The following is a 13,464-nucleotide window of genomic DNA, read 5'->3' on the forward strand; positions in this document are numbered from 1 at the left end:
TATTATTCATGATCCTAAGACTACAACTCTGGTAAGACTCACACTTACCTTGTGCCACTGAGGTTTCTTGTCTTAGTGATTCTGTGGCTCCCCTCTATTACCACCACTATTACACTGACACCTCTACGAACACTACTTACTGTCATTGCTACCTACTGAGTGGACTGGGTGCTAGGTGTTTTACAAGCATTATTTTAACTTATTACAACACTAAGAGATAAGTAAGCATGATTATTCCCATTTTTACAGATGGGGAAATTGAAGGTCAGTTGAAACTCTGGAATTCACTTAGGTCCCAACTCTATAACAAATTCACTGAGTCACCTTAGAAAACAGACTTCTCTCTACTTCAGTCTTCTTGTCCATAAAAAATAATTGGCCCTACTGCATAGGTTTCTTATCAGAAGTAAATAAAATAAGTACAGATCAAAGGCCTATAACAGTATCTGGCCAATGGGAAATGCTGAAAGCATTTTCAATGCTTATACCCATTTTTAAGTAAAAAAAAAAATAATAATAATAACTTAAAAACATTCATTACCTTCTAGCGTACCTTACCTGACATGGCTAAAGTCTTAGTGAAAAGAGCCACACGTTACATACCTGTGTATCCAGTTTTGCAGACACAGTTGAAGCTTCCTGGGAAATTCTGGCAGACGGCACCATTCTTACAAGGACTAGGCAGGCACTCATTGATATCTCGCTCGCAGGCCCTCCCCGTGAAGCCGTCGGGGCAGCTGCATGAAAACCCTCCCACCAGATTGTGGCAGGTCCCGCCGTTGTGGCAGGGAGACGGAAGGCACTCATCGATGTCTATCTCGCACCAGCCCCCAGCATAACCCGGCAGACACTTGCACAGGAACGGCTGCAAAGGCTCGTTGGCCACGATGATGACCGGAAGGCTCTCGTGGCTCTTGACCGCGGGGCTCACCGCCAGTCTTCGGACGCAGCTCCCCCCGTTCTGGCACGGCCCGTGGGCACACGCGTCGTGGTCCACAGATTCCACCTTCACCCCGCTCTGCCGGAGAAGGGTCTCTTTGATGCTTTCGAAGAAGGTGGCCACCCCACTGGGATTCACGTACTGATTGTGGCCCCGCTTCACGGCGGCGAGGAGAAACGTCCTGTTGTTCTCTTCGTAGGCCCCGTAGAGCTGCACGGCGGTCCCCAGGCCCGTGAGCTGCGAGCCGGCGATGCGCAGGAAGTGGAGGTAGTGGTTGGTCAGGAAGTCCCTCACCGTCGGGACGCCGAGCCGCAGGAGGATGCTGCTGTCTATGGTGGCGTTGGAAAAGCCCGCGAAGAAGACGCGGATGCTGCTGGTGACCGTGCTGTGGACCCCGTCGCTGCTGAGGACCGTCAGGTCGAACGTGCCGTCGGTGGACCTTGGCTGGGCGTGCAGATCGCAAGTGCCCCTGGGAACGCTGAAGAGGCTCGTCACCCCGGAGGTCAGGGCGCAGTGGAAGGCGTCCAGCACATCCGGGTCCTGTGGCTTCACCGAGCCCAGCAGCCCGCCGGGAAACACGTTGCCATAGTAATGAACAAATACCTCCACCGTCCGAGACTGGGAAGGGTTGTCATTTTGGTCTATCACGGCGACGTGCACGGTCCCTGTGGAAGACATCTGAGGCACACCCGAGTCCCTGGTGACCACGGACAGGTAGAAGTCTGCAATCTGCTCCCGGTCGATCTCTCGGGTGGTGCTCAGCACGCCGGCGGTGCTCAGACTGAAATAGTTGGTGGCGGGACCCGTGCTCAGCAAGTAATAGGTAAAGGGGCCTTGGTTGGGAGGGAGGTCGGGGTCGGTGGACTGAAGGGTCGTCACCAGAGTGCCCGGGCGTTGGTTTTCCGTCACTTCTCCCTCGCTGACGGTCAGCATTGGCCCGTTGTCGTTTATGTCTTCCAGGGTGACGAAGAGGGCGGCACTTCCGGTGGCGGAGGGCGTCCCCGAATCAACAGCCAACACGGTCAGGTTATAGACGGGGAGGGTTTCTCGATCCAGTTCTGCCGTCACCGTGATCTGCCCTGTCTGCGGGTTGATGGAAAAGGCACCGTTCTCATTCCCCGACCCGATGAAGTAAGAGAACCTGCTCCAGCTGGGGACCGAGTCGGAGTCAAAGGCACTGACAAAGGTCACGTGAGTTCCCGTCGGGACCCCTTCGCTGATCTGAACGCTGTAGGTGCTCAGGCTGAAAATGGGTGGGTCATTGGCATCGAGCACCGTGATATTCACAGTGACCTCATCTATGTCTGCACCCCTAATGCTGCCAGAATTCTTGGCCAATACCTTCAAAGATACCCTTTCTTCTTTTTCTCTGTCAAGGAGTCCAGAAACGTAAATCTGTCCGGTCTTCTTATGGATCTGGAAACCCTTCTTCCTACTGTTTCCAAAAATCAAATAATGTACCTCCCCGTCAACGCCCAAATCCCGGTCGCTGGCAAACACTTCTCCAACAATCGTACCTCTAGGAGCTGCTTCTGAGATTTCAAAATAGTAGAGTTTGGAAACGAAACGAGGCACATATTCATTTGTCCCTTTTAATTGTACATTAACTGTGGCAAAACTGCACCTCTCCTCATCGGGGACATTGAAAGCTTTCACAGTAAGGTGGTAGCTCTGCTTGGTTTCAAAATCCAAGAAGCCTTGAGTGGTGAGGACGCCCGTGTTGGGGTCAATGACAAAGAGGTCGCTGTCAGATGACTGGACAGTGTATGCGATCACAGCGTTGGTGCCCGAGTCAGCATCCGTTGCGTTTAGGTGGATGACGGTGGTCCCGCTTGGGGCATTTTCCAAAACAGTGGGGAAATATTCCTCAGGGAGGAACACTGGAGAATTGTCATTCACATCGAGCACATTGACAGTCACACTGCAGTAACCCGTCCTTGCCACCCACCCGCCATCAGTAGCGCTAATAGTCATTTCATGTCTCTGGCAGAGCTCGTAATCAAGAGCTTTGGCTAGTGTCAATACACCTGTGGAGGAATTGATGGCAAAAACGCCCTCTTCATTTCCGGAAGAAATGCTGTATCTAATCAGGCCATTCATCGCTGCGTCTCTATCTCTTGCAGAAACCGTTCTGACAACGGCCCCGACACCGTGGCTTTCCGGGATGGTGGCACTCATGTGGCTTTGGGAGAATTCCGGAGTATGGTAGTTTTCCTCGGTGACAATGATTTGAACCGTTGCTTGGGATGAAAGTGGAGGGTTTCCTTTATCCTTGGCAGTGACAGTGATCAAAAAGTTTTGATTCAAGTCAGAGATGAGAGAAGATGCTACCGAAATCCACCCTGTATTATTGTCCAACTTAAATTTCCCCAAGTGATTTTCACTGGAAACAAAATACTCCACTTCGGAATTCAATCCGAAATCTTTATCGTCTACTGCAGTAACTTTGATTAACTTTGTACCAACTTTTACATTTTTGGTGACTGGAGTGAAATATTTACTTTTAAGAAATTGGGGTGCATTGTCATTACTATCCACTATGTTGATGGTAACGGTGGTCTCGCTGAGTAGGGAAGGATTACCTCGATCTGAAGATGTCACTATAAAACTGTGTCTGTTGATGTTCACGTTACTGAAGCCACTGACGTTTTGGTATTTTAAGATCTGTTTATTGAAAATCTCTCCTGTGGTGGCATTAATCCTGAAATACTCTGACTGAGATTTTATAAAATAAACCACTTGTCCATTTGACCCCTCGTCAGGATCGGTTGCAGACACCTGAGTCACTTTGGAGCCGATTTCAGCAAGTTCGGGGCAATCTAAATAATAGGAGGGTCTGCTAAATCTCGGAGCATTGTCATTGACATCTGTCACAAATATTGTGACATCTGTACTTACAGTCCACCCGGAATCATGTGCAGAAACTCGGATTCTGTAACGGTCGGTATCTTCTCTATTTAAAGGTCTGCTAATGACAATATCCCCTGTGCTGGGATTAATGGTAAATGGAAGGCTTGTGTCCATTATAGAATATCTACTGATTGCATTTACACCAGTGTCTTCATCAGAAGTCGTGACACGTGTAACCGTGTATCCTAATGGGGAGTTTTCAGAAACATGGGCACTAAAGATCTGAGAAAACCTCGGGGCATTATCATTTTCATCTAAAATGTGAATGATGACTTTGACTGAGCTGCTCTGAGAAGGGGAGCCTTTGTCTGAGGACTTTATGGTGAGCACATACTGAGATACCTTTTCCCTGTCTAGAGGCCGAATGCTTCTAATTTCACCAGTGGCATGATCGATGCTGAAACTGTGTTCTTGGTTGCCATTAACAATATCGTAATCTAACTGTCCATTGGGTCCACTGTCCTTGTCCGTGGCTGAGACAGTAAGTATTTTTCGAGGAGAAAGATTTTCCAATATTTCAGAGACAAATGGATCTTCCTTAAAAATCGGGGCATTATCGTTGACATCTAACACAGCTATGTCGAGCTTCTCATAAGAGGAGAAAGGAGGGAAACCTCCATCTCTGGCCTCTATCCATACAACATATTTTTGCATCTTTTCAAAATCCAGAGGCCGGCTGATGGACACCTGCCCTGTTAACTGATCAATCTGGAATGTGCTGCCAAGGTTCCCACTTGCGATATAATAAGACAAAGGATCTCCTCTCAGGGAGGACCCCGTAACAGTGGTGACCTGAGTGCCGACTGGCTGGTTCTCAGGAAACATGAAAGTTTGTTCTTTGGCTCTGACTCTGGGGAAATCCGCCTTGTTCACGAACCTAACAGTCACTGTTGTAGAATCTGTCTTTGGAAACGAGCCACCGTCTTTCACATGGACAGAGAATGTCACTTCTGAAGCTCCGTTCAATGGCCCGGCTGCCATGATAGCTCCCCGCAGTGGGTCGATGTGAAATTTCTCAGAGTTTCTACCCGACAGAGAGTAGTGCAGTTCAGAATTGGGTCCAATATCAGCGTCTGTGACTGTAACCGCAAAGACGAAGGCACCTATGAATGAGGGAGCGTGCAGTGAGAATCACAGGGAACCCAAACAGAACATCGGGTAGTAGGTTAATGCATATAAAACACTGTATTTCTACCTGGTGTAATTTTATTTCTCACAATTCCTAGGGGAGGATGGTACCGCCTCTATTGTCCCGGAAGTTGCAAAATCAAATCTACTTAACAATCGTCTTCAGGGACTGACCAGCCATTTCCTAACTAAAGCCCATGTGGTCTACTGGATTTAATATTCTGCAGAATGCCTTTGAGAGGAGCACAAGGAAGAGCAATGGCCAGTCCTTCCAAATTGTAGATCCTGGGAGATAAATCTGCACATCATACCACTCCCAGCCCACATGATTGTAACGTGTGCTGTGCTAACAGCTGTGCTGCTACCCCATGTAAGTAAAAGATAATTGCTCTTTTATGTTTTAAAACATTCTCAATTACCATATATGTAATGATGTCCATAAAAATAATATGCTTAAAAAATCACTGTTGATTCCTTATGCGTATTGTTTCATAGTAAAATTCTTTTACCTATGAGCTATTATGTCATGGAGACAAAACAAGCATAGATATACATATAAATCTATAAGTCAACTCAAACAATTATAAAGTAGTAAGAAATAAGAACTGAGCCAAAACCGGTTTGGCTCAGTGGATAGAGCGTCGGCCTGCGGACTCAAGGGTCCCAGGTTCGATTCCGGTCAAGGGCATGTACCTTGGTTGCGGGCACATCCCTAGTGGGGGCTGTGCAGGAGGCAGCTGATCGATGTTTCTCTCTCATCGATGTTTCTAACTCTCTATCCCTCTCCCTTCCTCTCTGTAAAAAAATCAATAAAATATATTTTTTTTTTAAAAAAAAAAGAAAGAAATAAGAACTGAGAAAGAATGGACCCAATGTGGGTTCCAAAAGTCAGTGCTTGGGATGAGTGCCAACAAAACAGATTGTAGCAGAAATATGCAGGGGAGCTGCCAGAAGGACATGTTTTTGATATTCTCATTCAGAAACTTTCCCAAACCTGCACTCCCAGCCCTACCAAAGAGTTTGCGACAAAACTGAAAAGTCTTTTATAAAAAAAAAAAAAAAGGCCAGTGATCCTGATTAATTATGTCTAATGAGGAAAAGATGCTGGCGTGTCCCTCACTTTGCGTAGGAGATGCGATGTTGCATCACCGAATACTGGATGTGATTAGAGTCATGTCTGCCAGCATCATTTCAGCTAAAGGCCTTCAGCAGGGACCTACGACTTTGATATCAACGTTTCCTTTTGATAGAAAGTTGGCAAAATTTTATGGATATTATACCTTCAATTGGTATTAATTAGACATTCTCGAGTGCATAGAAGATCAAAGATCACTGAGGGGAGGAATCCTGGATCCATTTATTTTTTCTTCTAATTAAAAATATTTTAAAGCAAGGAAGATTAAATGAATTGTGGTCTTTAGTTGTGTTTATTCTCGTTTGAAAACTCATCTCAGAAACTGCAGATGGCAGATGATTTGTGTGGTTCTGAAGAGAGTATGCCATTCTTTGCAAAAAAAGCAAATGCAACCAAACTAAATTTGAAAGAGATGCAGAATAATAAATGCATGCTGTCAGCATGAAAGTGGCTCATTAATGGCTCCATAAACTTACTAACAAAACTGCATCCCTCAAAACTGGAATAAAATGATACTAATGATAAGAATTAACTAGAATTAGTCATTCATTAAACATTTAAAAATCTACCTATGAACCATTGAAGTAAAATATTCATTTTCTACCCATGAATATAACTGAATTCCTATCAATTCCAGATAATGTTTCAGGCACTGGGATATGGCATGAAAAAAAGAGAGACCTGCCCCTCCTCTCAGAGATCTTACAAATTACATCTCCAGGCAGAACCCTACCTGACTACAAGTCATATTTATTTTAATCACCTAATAATATTCAAGTCATATTAAGAAATAGTAATAGGAAAGATATGGCAATTATAAAATCTCAAACACAATTGGTTGATGAAGAAAGAATTAATTTGTGAGATTCAATGTTCCTTTAGTTTTGTTAGGCAAAACAAGTTGAATTTCAGAGGATTTGCAAACATAGGCTATATCAAAGCTACACATGTAAAAATGAAAGAAATGTGTTTTATAGAACATGTCCAATCAATGCATCATGTGATTACCTGGAAGAGTAGGCGATGGGATGTGTGTGACATATGGGTGATGTTGAAATCGTGGCGGATTGTCATTGACATCAGTCACTGTGACCAGCACGCTGGTGGAACTGGAAAGAGGCCCCGGGGACCCAGCATCACTGGAAACCACCACTAATGTATAATTTTCTCGTGTCTCCCTGTCCAGCAGTGCACTGGTGATGATCTGTCCTGTGGATGGGTTGATGGTGAACTGAGAGTTTCCACCGATGATCCTATAACTAAAGCAGAGAGCAGAGATGGCAGGTTCCTTCTAGGTACGATATTGTAGCATCTGTTTACTGTAATTTAAAAACTGAGGCAGAAATGTAACCAAAGACATTACAAGTCAGATCACACAACAATGAAAAAAATACAGCTGGAAGACAAATCTTTCAAATTTTATGTGAATATCACACTGACACTCTTTATTGTGACATGTCCAATGACCTCAAGCAGGTCCTCGCAAGCTTTGTGGGCTTCTTAAATCACGCAAGACCCCAAAATGTACCCAGAAGACCATTGTGTTTTAAATAGATGAGCCAGAAAGCATAAATCAGGGCATTGCTCTAATAGTGTGGTTAATGGCCAGGATCACAGATGAACATCTGTTAAATGAATCTAAAAATTACTTTTCTGCTGTGTGCCATAATGTCCCAGAGAAGAGCAGTTGAGGGCTGCTCTTTCAAGATGAAAACACTGTATTTGATACACATTGACTATCCAGAACAACTAAAGAACTGATTATTTACACAGAGACATTCCTAGTTACTAATTCTCTCATTTTTCATTCCTCCCATGGCCGTGCTGCTCTGCTTTCTTGTTGTCAGGAGAAGTAGGACATCTCCATGGATATTTTGATGCTAACCAGATTGGTTAACAGACAGGATTTTCCACTGAGAATAGCTTCTCTCTTCTTTCTGGAGAGGAAAGCTATCTGCATATATTCCTGAGAGATCCGCTAGGGAAGAAGTTCCAAAGCTTGAAGGTTCAGAAACTGGCTGGGGTCCATCATTTCTAAGGTTGGAGGTAGCCATGAAATAGATGTCTTTAAAAGCTTTCTCCTTTAGACCAACAAAGAAATGCCCTTGCTGGAATTAGGCGCGTGTTTCTGTAGTTTGGTTTGCGTTCATAAAAACATAGCAACAGCATGTGTCTCACAGAAACAGCAGGAAAAACCCACACTGCAGCCGGCAGAGTGCATGTTCCTCCCGTTAAGCTCACAGTTTAAAAGACACATTTCAGCACTTTCATCTTTTTTTAGAGAAATGATAAACTGTTGGAGAACTGGTATTTAAAAAATACAGGCAAAAATGGATTCCTTTCATTTGGTAGTTTTGAGTATTAAATGTCATTTCATATGATAAGCACATGTCAATATAATTGATACATGACAACAATTCAAAGTCCAGGCTTACATAAACATAGTATATATACATATCTACACTAATAAAAGAGACATATGCAAATTGACCATACCTCTGCGACACCCACCAGCCAAATCAGGAGTGAGTATGCAAATTAACCCGACAAAGCTGGAGGGTTAATTTGTATATGCAGGCACGGAGCGGCCGGGTGGGGTGGGATGCCTGCTATGAGGGGGAGGGTGGGGGGGGCGGAGGGAGCTACAGGAGCGGCACTCCAGCTGGAGCAGAGAAGACTAAAGGCTCCGGCCGGAGCGAAGATGGAAGTTGGCGGCCAGAGTCCCGGGTGCTGGAGGAAAACCTGTGCTGGCAGCCAGGGGAAGAAAGGCCTATTGCATGAATCTTTGTGCAACGGGCCTCTAGTATAATTATAATGATCTATTACATATACAGTAAGTCCTCATGTAACACCATCGAAAGGTTCTTGGAAACTGTGACTTTAAGCAAAACAATGAAGAACAAAACCGATTTTACTGCAGACTAATTGATACACACAAGAGTTAGGTTCCCAGGACATCTTATCAATGTTCTAATAAAACAACCTGAATGAAACAATGCTATTCAAGGACCTGCTGTAATCTATTATAATCCATCTATATATTTAGTTAAGTGGTAGATGGACTAATAGAGACATGGATAAGTAGGTAAAAATTCTGTCCTCAAACTTACATCCTAAATGGAAGGAAGGCATGTAGGAAAGTAAATGCAAACCACGGTGGTATGTGTAAGTGCTAAGAAACGGTGCAGAAGCACTGCTCCAGGTGTTCAGAAGACAGAGACCACCCTTGACTGGAATTATTAAAATAAAGCCTTCTTTGGAGGATAGTAAATTCAAGCTCTGTTTTAAGGGGGTTGCCCATCTTACAATAATGTTGAAGAGGGAGAAAGAGGCCAGGACATTGTCTGTCTAGGCCAGGACATTGTCTCTGTAAAGGGCCAGTTAGTAAATATTCTCAGCTTTGCAGGCTGTAAGATGTCTGTTGTGATACTCAATTTAGTACAAAAGTTGCCTCAGACAATAAGTGCATGAATGGGTGAGGCTATGCTCCAATAACATTTTATTTACAAAAGCAGACCCTGAGCTGAATTTGGCCTGCCGGCCGCAGTTTGCAGAACCCTGGCCTAGGATATAGAAAGACCTGGACAAAGCCTTAAGGCCAGGGAAGCACAGATCCTTTTCCCAGGAGCAGAAGGCCATCCAGTGAGGCTGAAGGATTGTCTATATGTGGGGGTACGTGCAGAAGACTCTTGGGGGAGATGCTGGGGCTGTTTATGCAGAGAGTGAAATAGGGACATGGCAAACTGGAGGTTGAAGATTCCAAGGAAGGAAGTAGATCCTTGTTAAAGCTGAGCCACTAGATGCCCAGCTAGTTCATATCGCTGCCATTGCCCTGTCATTCCCTGATTCAGTCTTTGCTTTATCCAAATAACCTCCTATATTGATAGAGGAATTTTTGTAAAGGGAAACCAGTCATGTGACTGCCCAGCTAAAAACACTTCGGTGGTTCTCCCATTAGATGCAGAAAGAAATGGGAACTGTTCTCTCGGTAAACAAGGCCCTTCCTAACCCACTCCACCCTATGAAGAGCTTCTCTGATGGCATGCTTTTGCACAGCTCTTTGCCTTTGTACCTGTGACTGTCTTTGTCTAGGATGCCTTACACAAACTACTTCTCTGTCTTTCCCCAGAATCATCCGTTACTTGAAGCTTCTACTGATTTCCACAGGTCGCACTGACTATGTTGTTCTTTCCACCCTTCTGTGCATAAACTATACTTGTTATAAAGTACTATCATTACAAGATTTAAAAAAATTACCTCCTATATCACACTACCCTCCTATGGGATCATCTGGAGTGTTTAATTCCTCAGAACTTAACATAGTAAGAGCTCCAAAGTTATACAGTATAGTGTAGTATATTGATTGGAGGGATTAGAAACCAGAGCCAGGAAAGTAAGATAATTTTTATTGTAATAGTCCAGGCATGATGTAATTATAGACTGAACTAGAATCTTGGCAGGAGGAATGCATAGAAAAGAATGGGTGTCAGAGGCATTAGAAAAAGAGAAATATGAGTACTTGCCCACTGACTAAGTGGAGGGGAAATGATGACCCTTAGCCATCAAACATGGATGAAGAAGGTAAGGCAACATCATTAAAAGGAAGGAGAATGCCAAGATGAGAAACAGGATTGGTTAGGAATTTCTGATGTGTTGCACTTACGATGCCAACAGATGCCAGGCAGAGGTGTCTTCTAGAGAGTTATTAATGTGGGTGGGGATGTCTGGGATGGAGTCAGAGATAACAAATTTAAAAGTTGTCTACATTTCTGCATAGTGTTCTGTGTGATGGAAATGGATGATTTTCTTTCTCTCTCTCTCTGAGAGAGAGAGAGAGAGAGAGAGAGAGAGAGAGAGAGAGAGAGAGAGAAAGGTAGAGAAAGGAAAAAAAACTGGAAAAAAAATGCTGTGAGGAATGTCCAAATTACTTTGTAGAGAGAGAGAGAGAGAGGAGATCTAGACAGCAAATCCCATGGGCACAGATAATAATGAGGTGAAGGCCTGGGGAGGGGATGGGAGCAGGGTGGAGGGAGTCAATGGGGGGGGGGAGAAGAAGGGATATATGTAATATTTTTAAAATAAAGATAAATTAAAAATACATAAATAGAAGGCAAATTAGACGATATGGTCAGAAACACAGAGTGAGAAATAAGAAACATTTACACAGACATCGAGGAGGAAAACAAAGCCAAAAAAAGAAAGCAGACCTGTAGTGCAAACATTGCGATAGGTAAAGGAGACTAAAGACTCAGAGACAGTCACTGCTCTTGGTAAATTTCAGTGGAATCTTCAGATAGCGTCTTTTTTTGGTAAAGCAATGGAGAAAAATCAGATTGAAAAATTGTCAAGAAAATATGGCTGGAGAAAATGTGATGTTGTGACCCACCCTCTCAAAAACATCGGGGAACAGACATTCAAACTTCAGAGGGAAGGCAGGGGAGGGCTGTAAGGGGTAGGGGTAAGAATCAACCAAAGAACTTGTATGCATGCACATAAGCACAACCAATGAACACAGACAGTAGGGGGGTGAAGGCATGTGCAGGGGGCCAGGACTGGGTGGGGAGAGGTCAATGGGGGGAAAAGGAGACATAGTAATACTTTAAACAAAGATTCTTCAATGTATTTATTTCGGTGCCAGTCACTATTACGTTGCAGACATTGTGCAAAGAAGACGATATTAAGAATAAAATAGCCCTGCCTGGTGTGGCTCAGATGAGTATCATCCCATTTACTAGAAGGCCCCATGCACCAGAAGGTTGCCAGCTGGTTCCAGGTTCCATTCCTTGCCAGCGCACATACCCAGGTATGGGCTAGATACCCATTTTGTTGGAATCCCCATGTTAATTAGCACCTAAATGGTCTCACTGGTTTCTCTCTAAATCCTCTTTCTTCAATCCTGCCTCCTTCAATCCAATCTAAATACAAATCAGTGTATGTTGCTCCCTGATTAGAATCTATCAATAGTTTTCCACTTAAAAATACAATTTAAAATCCCAATGCTTTACCATGACCTAAAGGTCCTTATGTGGTCTTCATGATGTGGCCTCTGCCTCCCTCCCTGACCCTTTCTTCACTCTGGTCCAGACTCACAAACCTCCCTAAACACACCAGGCTGACTTCCAGCCAACAGCCCCGGATGTCCAGGCCTTCCACAATACTCACACCTGAGAGTCCTTGTCACTCTCCAGTGCATCATCCTGTTTTATTTTCAAGGCTGTCCTCCCTATATGAAGTAATCTTACCTATTTTAAATTTACTTGTATATCTGTCTAAAACAATGCAGGCTCAAAGAAAATGGAAACTTTGTCTTGTTCATCACTGTTATTCATACTTGCGACTCAATTAATGTTTACTTAATAAAAAATACATTGAGGCCTCCTACCTGACTCAGTCATCTATGCCAGGGGGAGGAGACTAATTATTGGCAGTTTCCCAAAGTGAGTTTTTAAATAGGAAATTAGTGACAAACAAAATAAATCATTAACAGAATCATCGATAGGCCTAGATGGCTATTCAGCAACAGGTAACCACAATAAGGTATGTGTTAATATGATGACATTTCTGGCAAAATTGAGCATTATATTCATTTAATGCAAAGACTAATGTTTAATGAGAAAAATTTACAGAGGAAAAGGCGCTGACCTAATGACGGCGTTGGTTGATGTGTCCGCGTCTGAGGCATTGACCAATAGGACGTCTGTTCCCGTCGGTGCATCTTCGGGAATCGTAGTGAAGTACAATTTACTGGCAAAAGTGGGGACATTGTCATTGACATCATCTACTATGACATTGATTGTTCCAGTTCCAGTCAGGGCAGGGGACCCTAGAGGGGGAAAAAAATCAAGTCTTAGATGTTTATAAATAACAGTAATAATAGTGACTTTAATACCTAGCTGTAGACAACACTACTAGAGAGAATTTAGAAACAGCTCCACGTTAAATTTCTGAACAGAGACAAGTATTCATTTTAAATTTTGTGACAAAAAATATGTTAATTTATGATCTGGTATTTCAGTTCTTGCCTAGTGATACTGCAGAAACAGAGTTTCAACTTCTTCTATTTTGAAGGTGCTGATTCGACAGTATAGAACACAACAATATCATTAAAACACCACAAAAGAGGCATGGCGGGCTTCTCTGAAATCACATTAAAATAACCCAAACCAGATTTGGAGAATACCCGGGGGCATGGAATAGCTGGCCCACTTAGTGTAAATAAAGGCAGCGTTAAGAACTGTATTCCTAGCAGTGACTATCAATGTTAATGTCAAAATTTTCAACTGGGTGCCCGAAGTCTTTCAATCCCTGTCACTGTACCAACTGATATTTGTTTATGGGGAGGGGGGAAAGC

General features: G+C 43.6%; 1 protein-coding gene and 1 long non-coding RNA gene across 4 annotated transcripts in view; one reads left to right on the forward strand and one right to left on the reverse strand.

Annotated features, from left to right (window-relative positions):
• The window catches only part of FAT4 (FAT atypical cadherin 4), a 151,273-nt gene that overhangs the window by 28,638 nt on the left and 109,171 nt on the right, over positions 1–13,464 (reverse strand). For 2 of the 3 annotated variants that reach the window (XM_008143355.3, XM_054717754.1), the window contains exons 7-9: positions 12,756–12,936; positions 7,122–7,372; positions 604–4,953 (exon numbers count right to left, since the gene is read on the reverse strand). In XM_008143355.3, the coding sequence (XP_008141577.2) occupies positions 604–4,953; positions 7,122–7,372; positions 12,756–12,936 (4,782 nt within the window). The remainder of the gene's footprint in view (positions 1–603; positions 4,954–7,121; positions 7,373–12,755; positions 12,937–13,464) is intronic. The other variant, XM_054717755.1, reaches the window with a different exon arrangement.
• Positions 2,056–7,390, forward strand: LOC129149472 (uncharacterized). The gene is made up of 3 exons (XR_008556373.1): positions 2,056–2,126; positions 5,077–5,348; positions 7,300–7,390. It is a non-coding gene; the product is annotated as an uncharacterized LOC129149472 (long non-coding RNA).

The sequence above is a fragment of the Eptesicus fuscus genome, chromosome 6 (assembly GCF_027574615.1).
Source record: "Eptesicus fuscus isolate TK198812 chromosome 6, DD_ASM_mEF_20220401, whole genome shotgun sequence".
Classification (NCBI taxonomy): domain Eukaryota; kingdom Metazoa; phylum Chordata; class Mammalia; order Chiroptera; family Vespertilionidae; genus Eptesicus; species Eptesicus fuscus.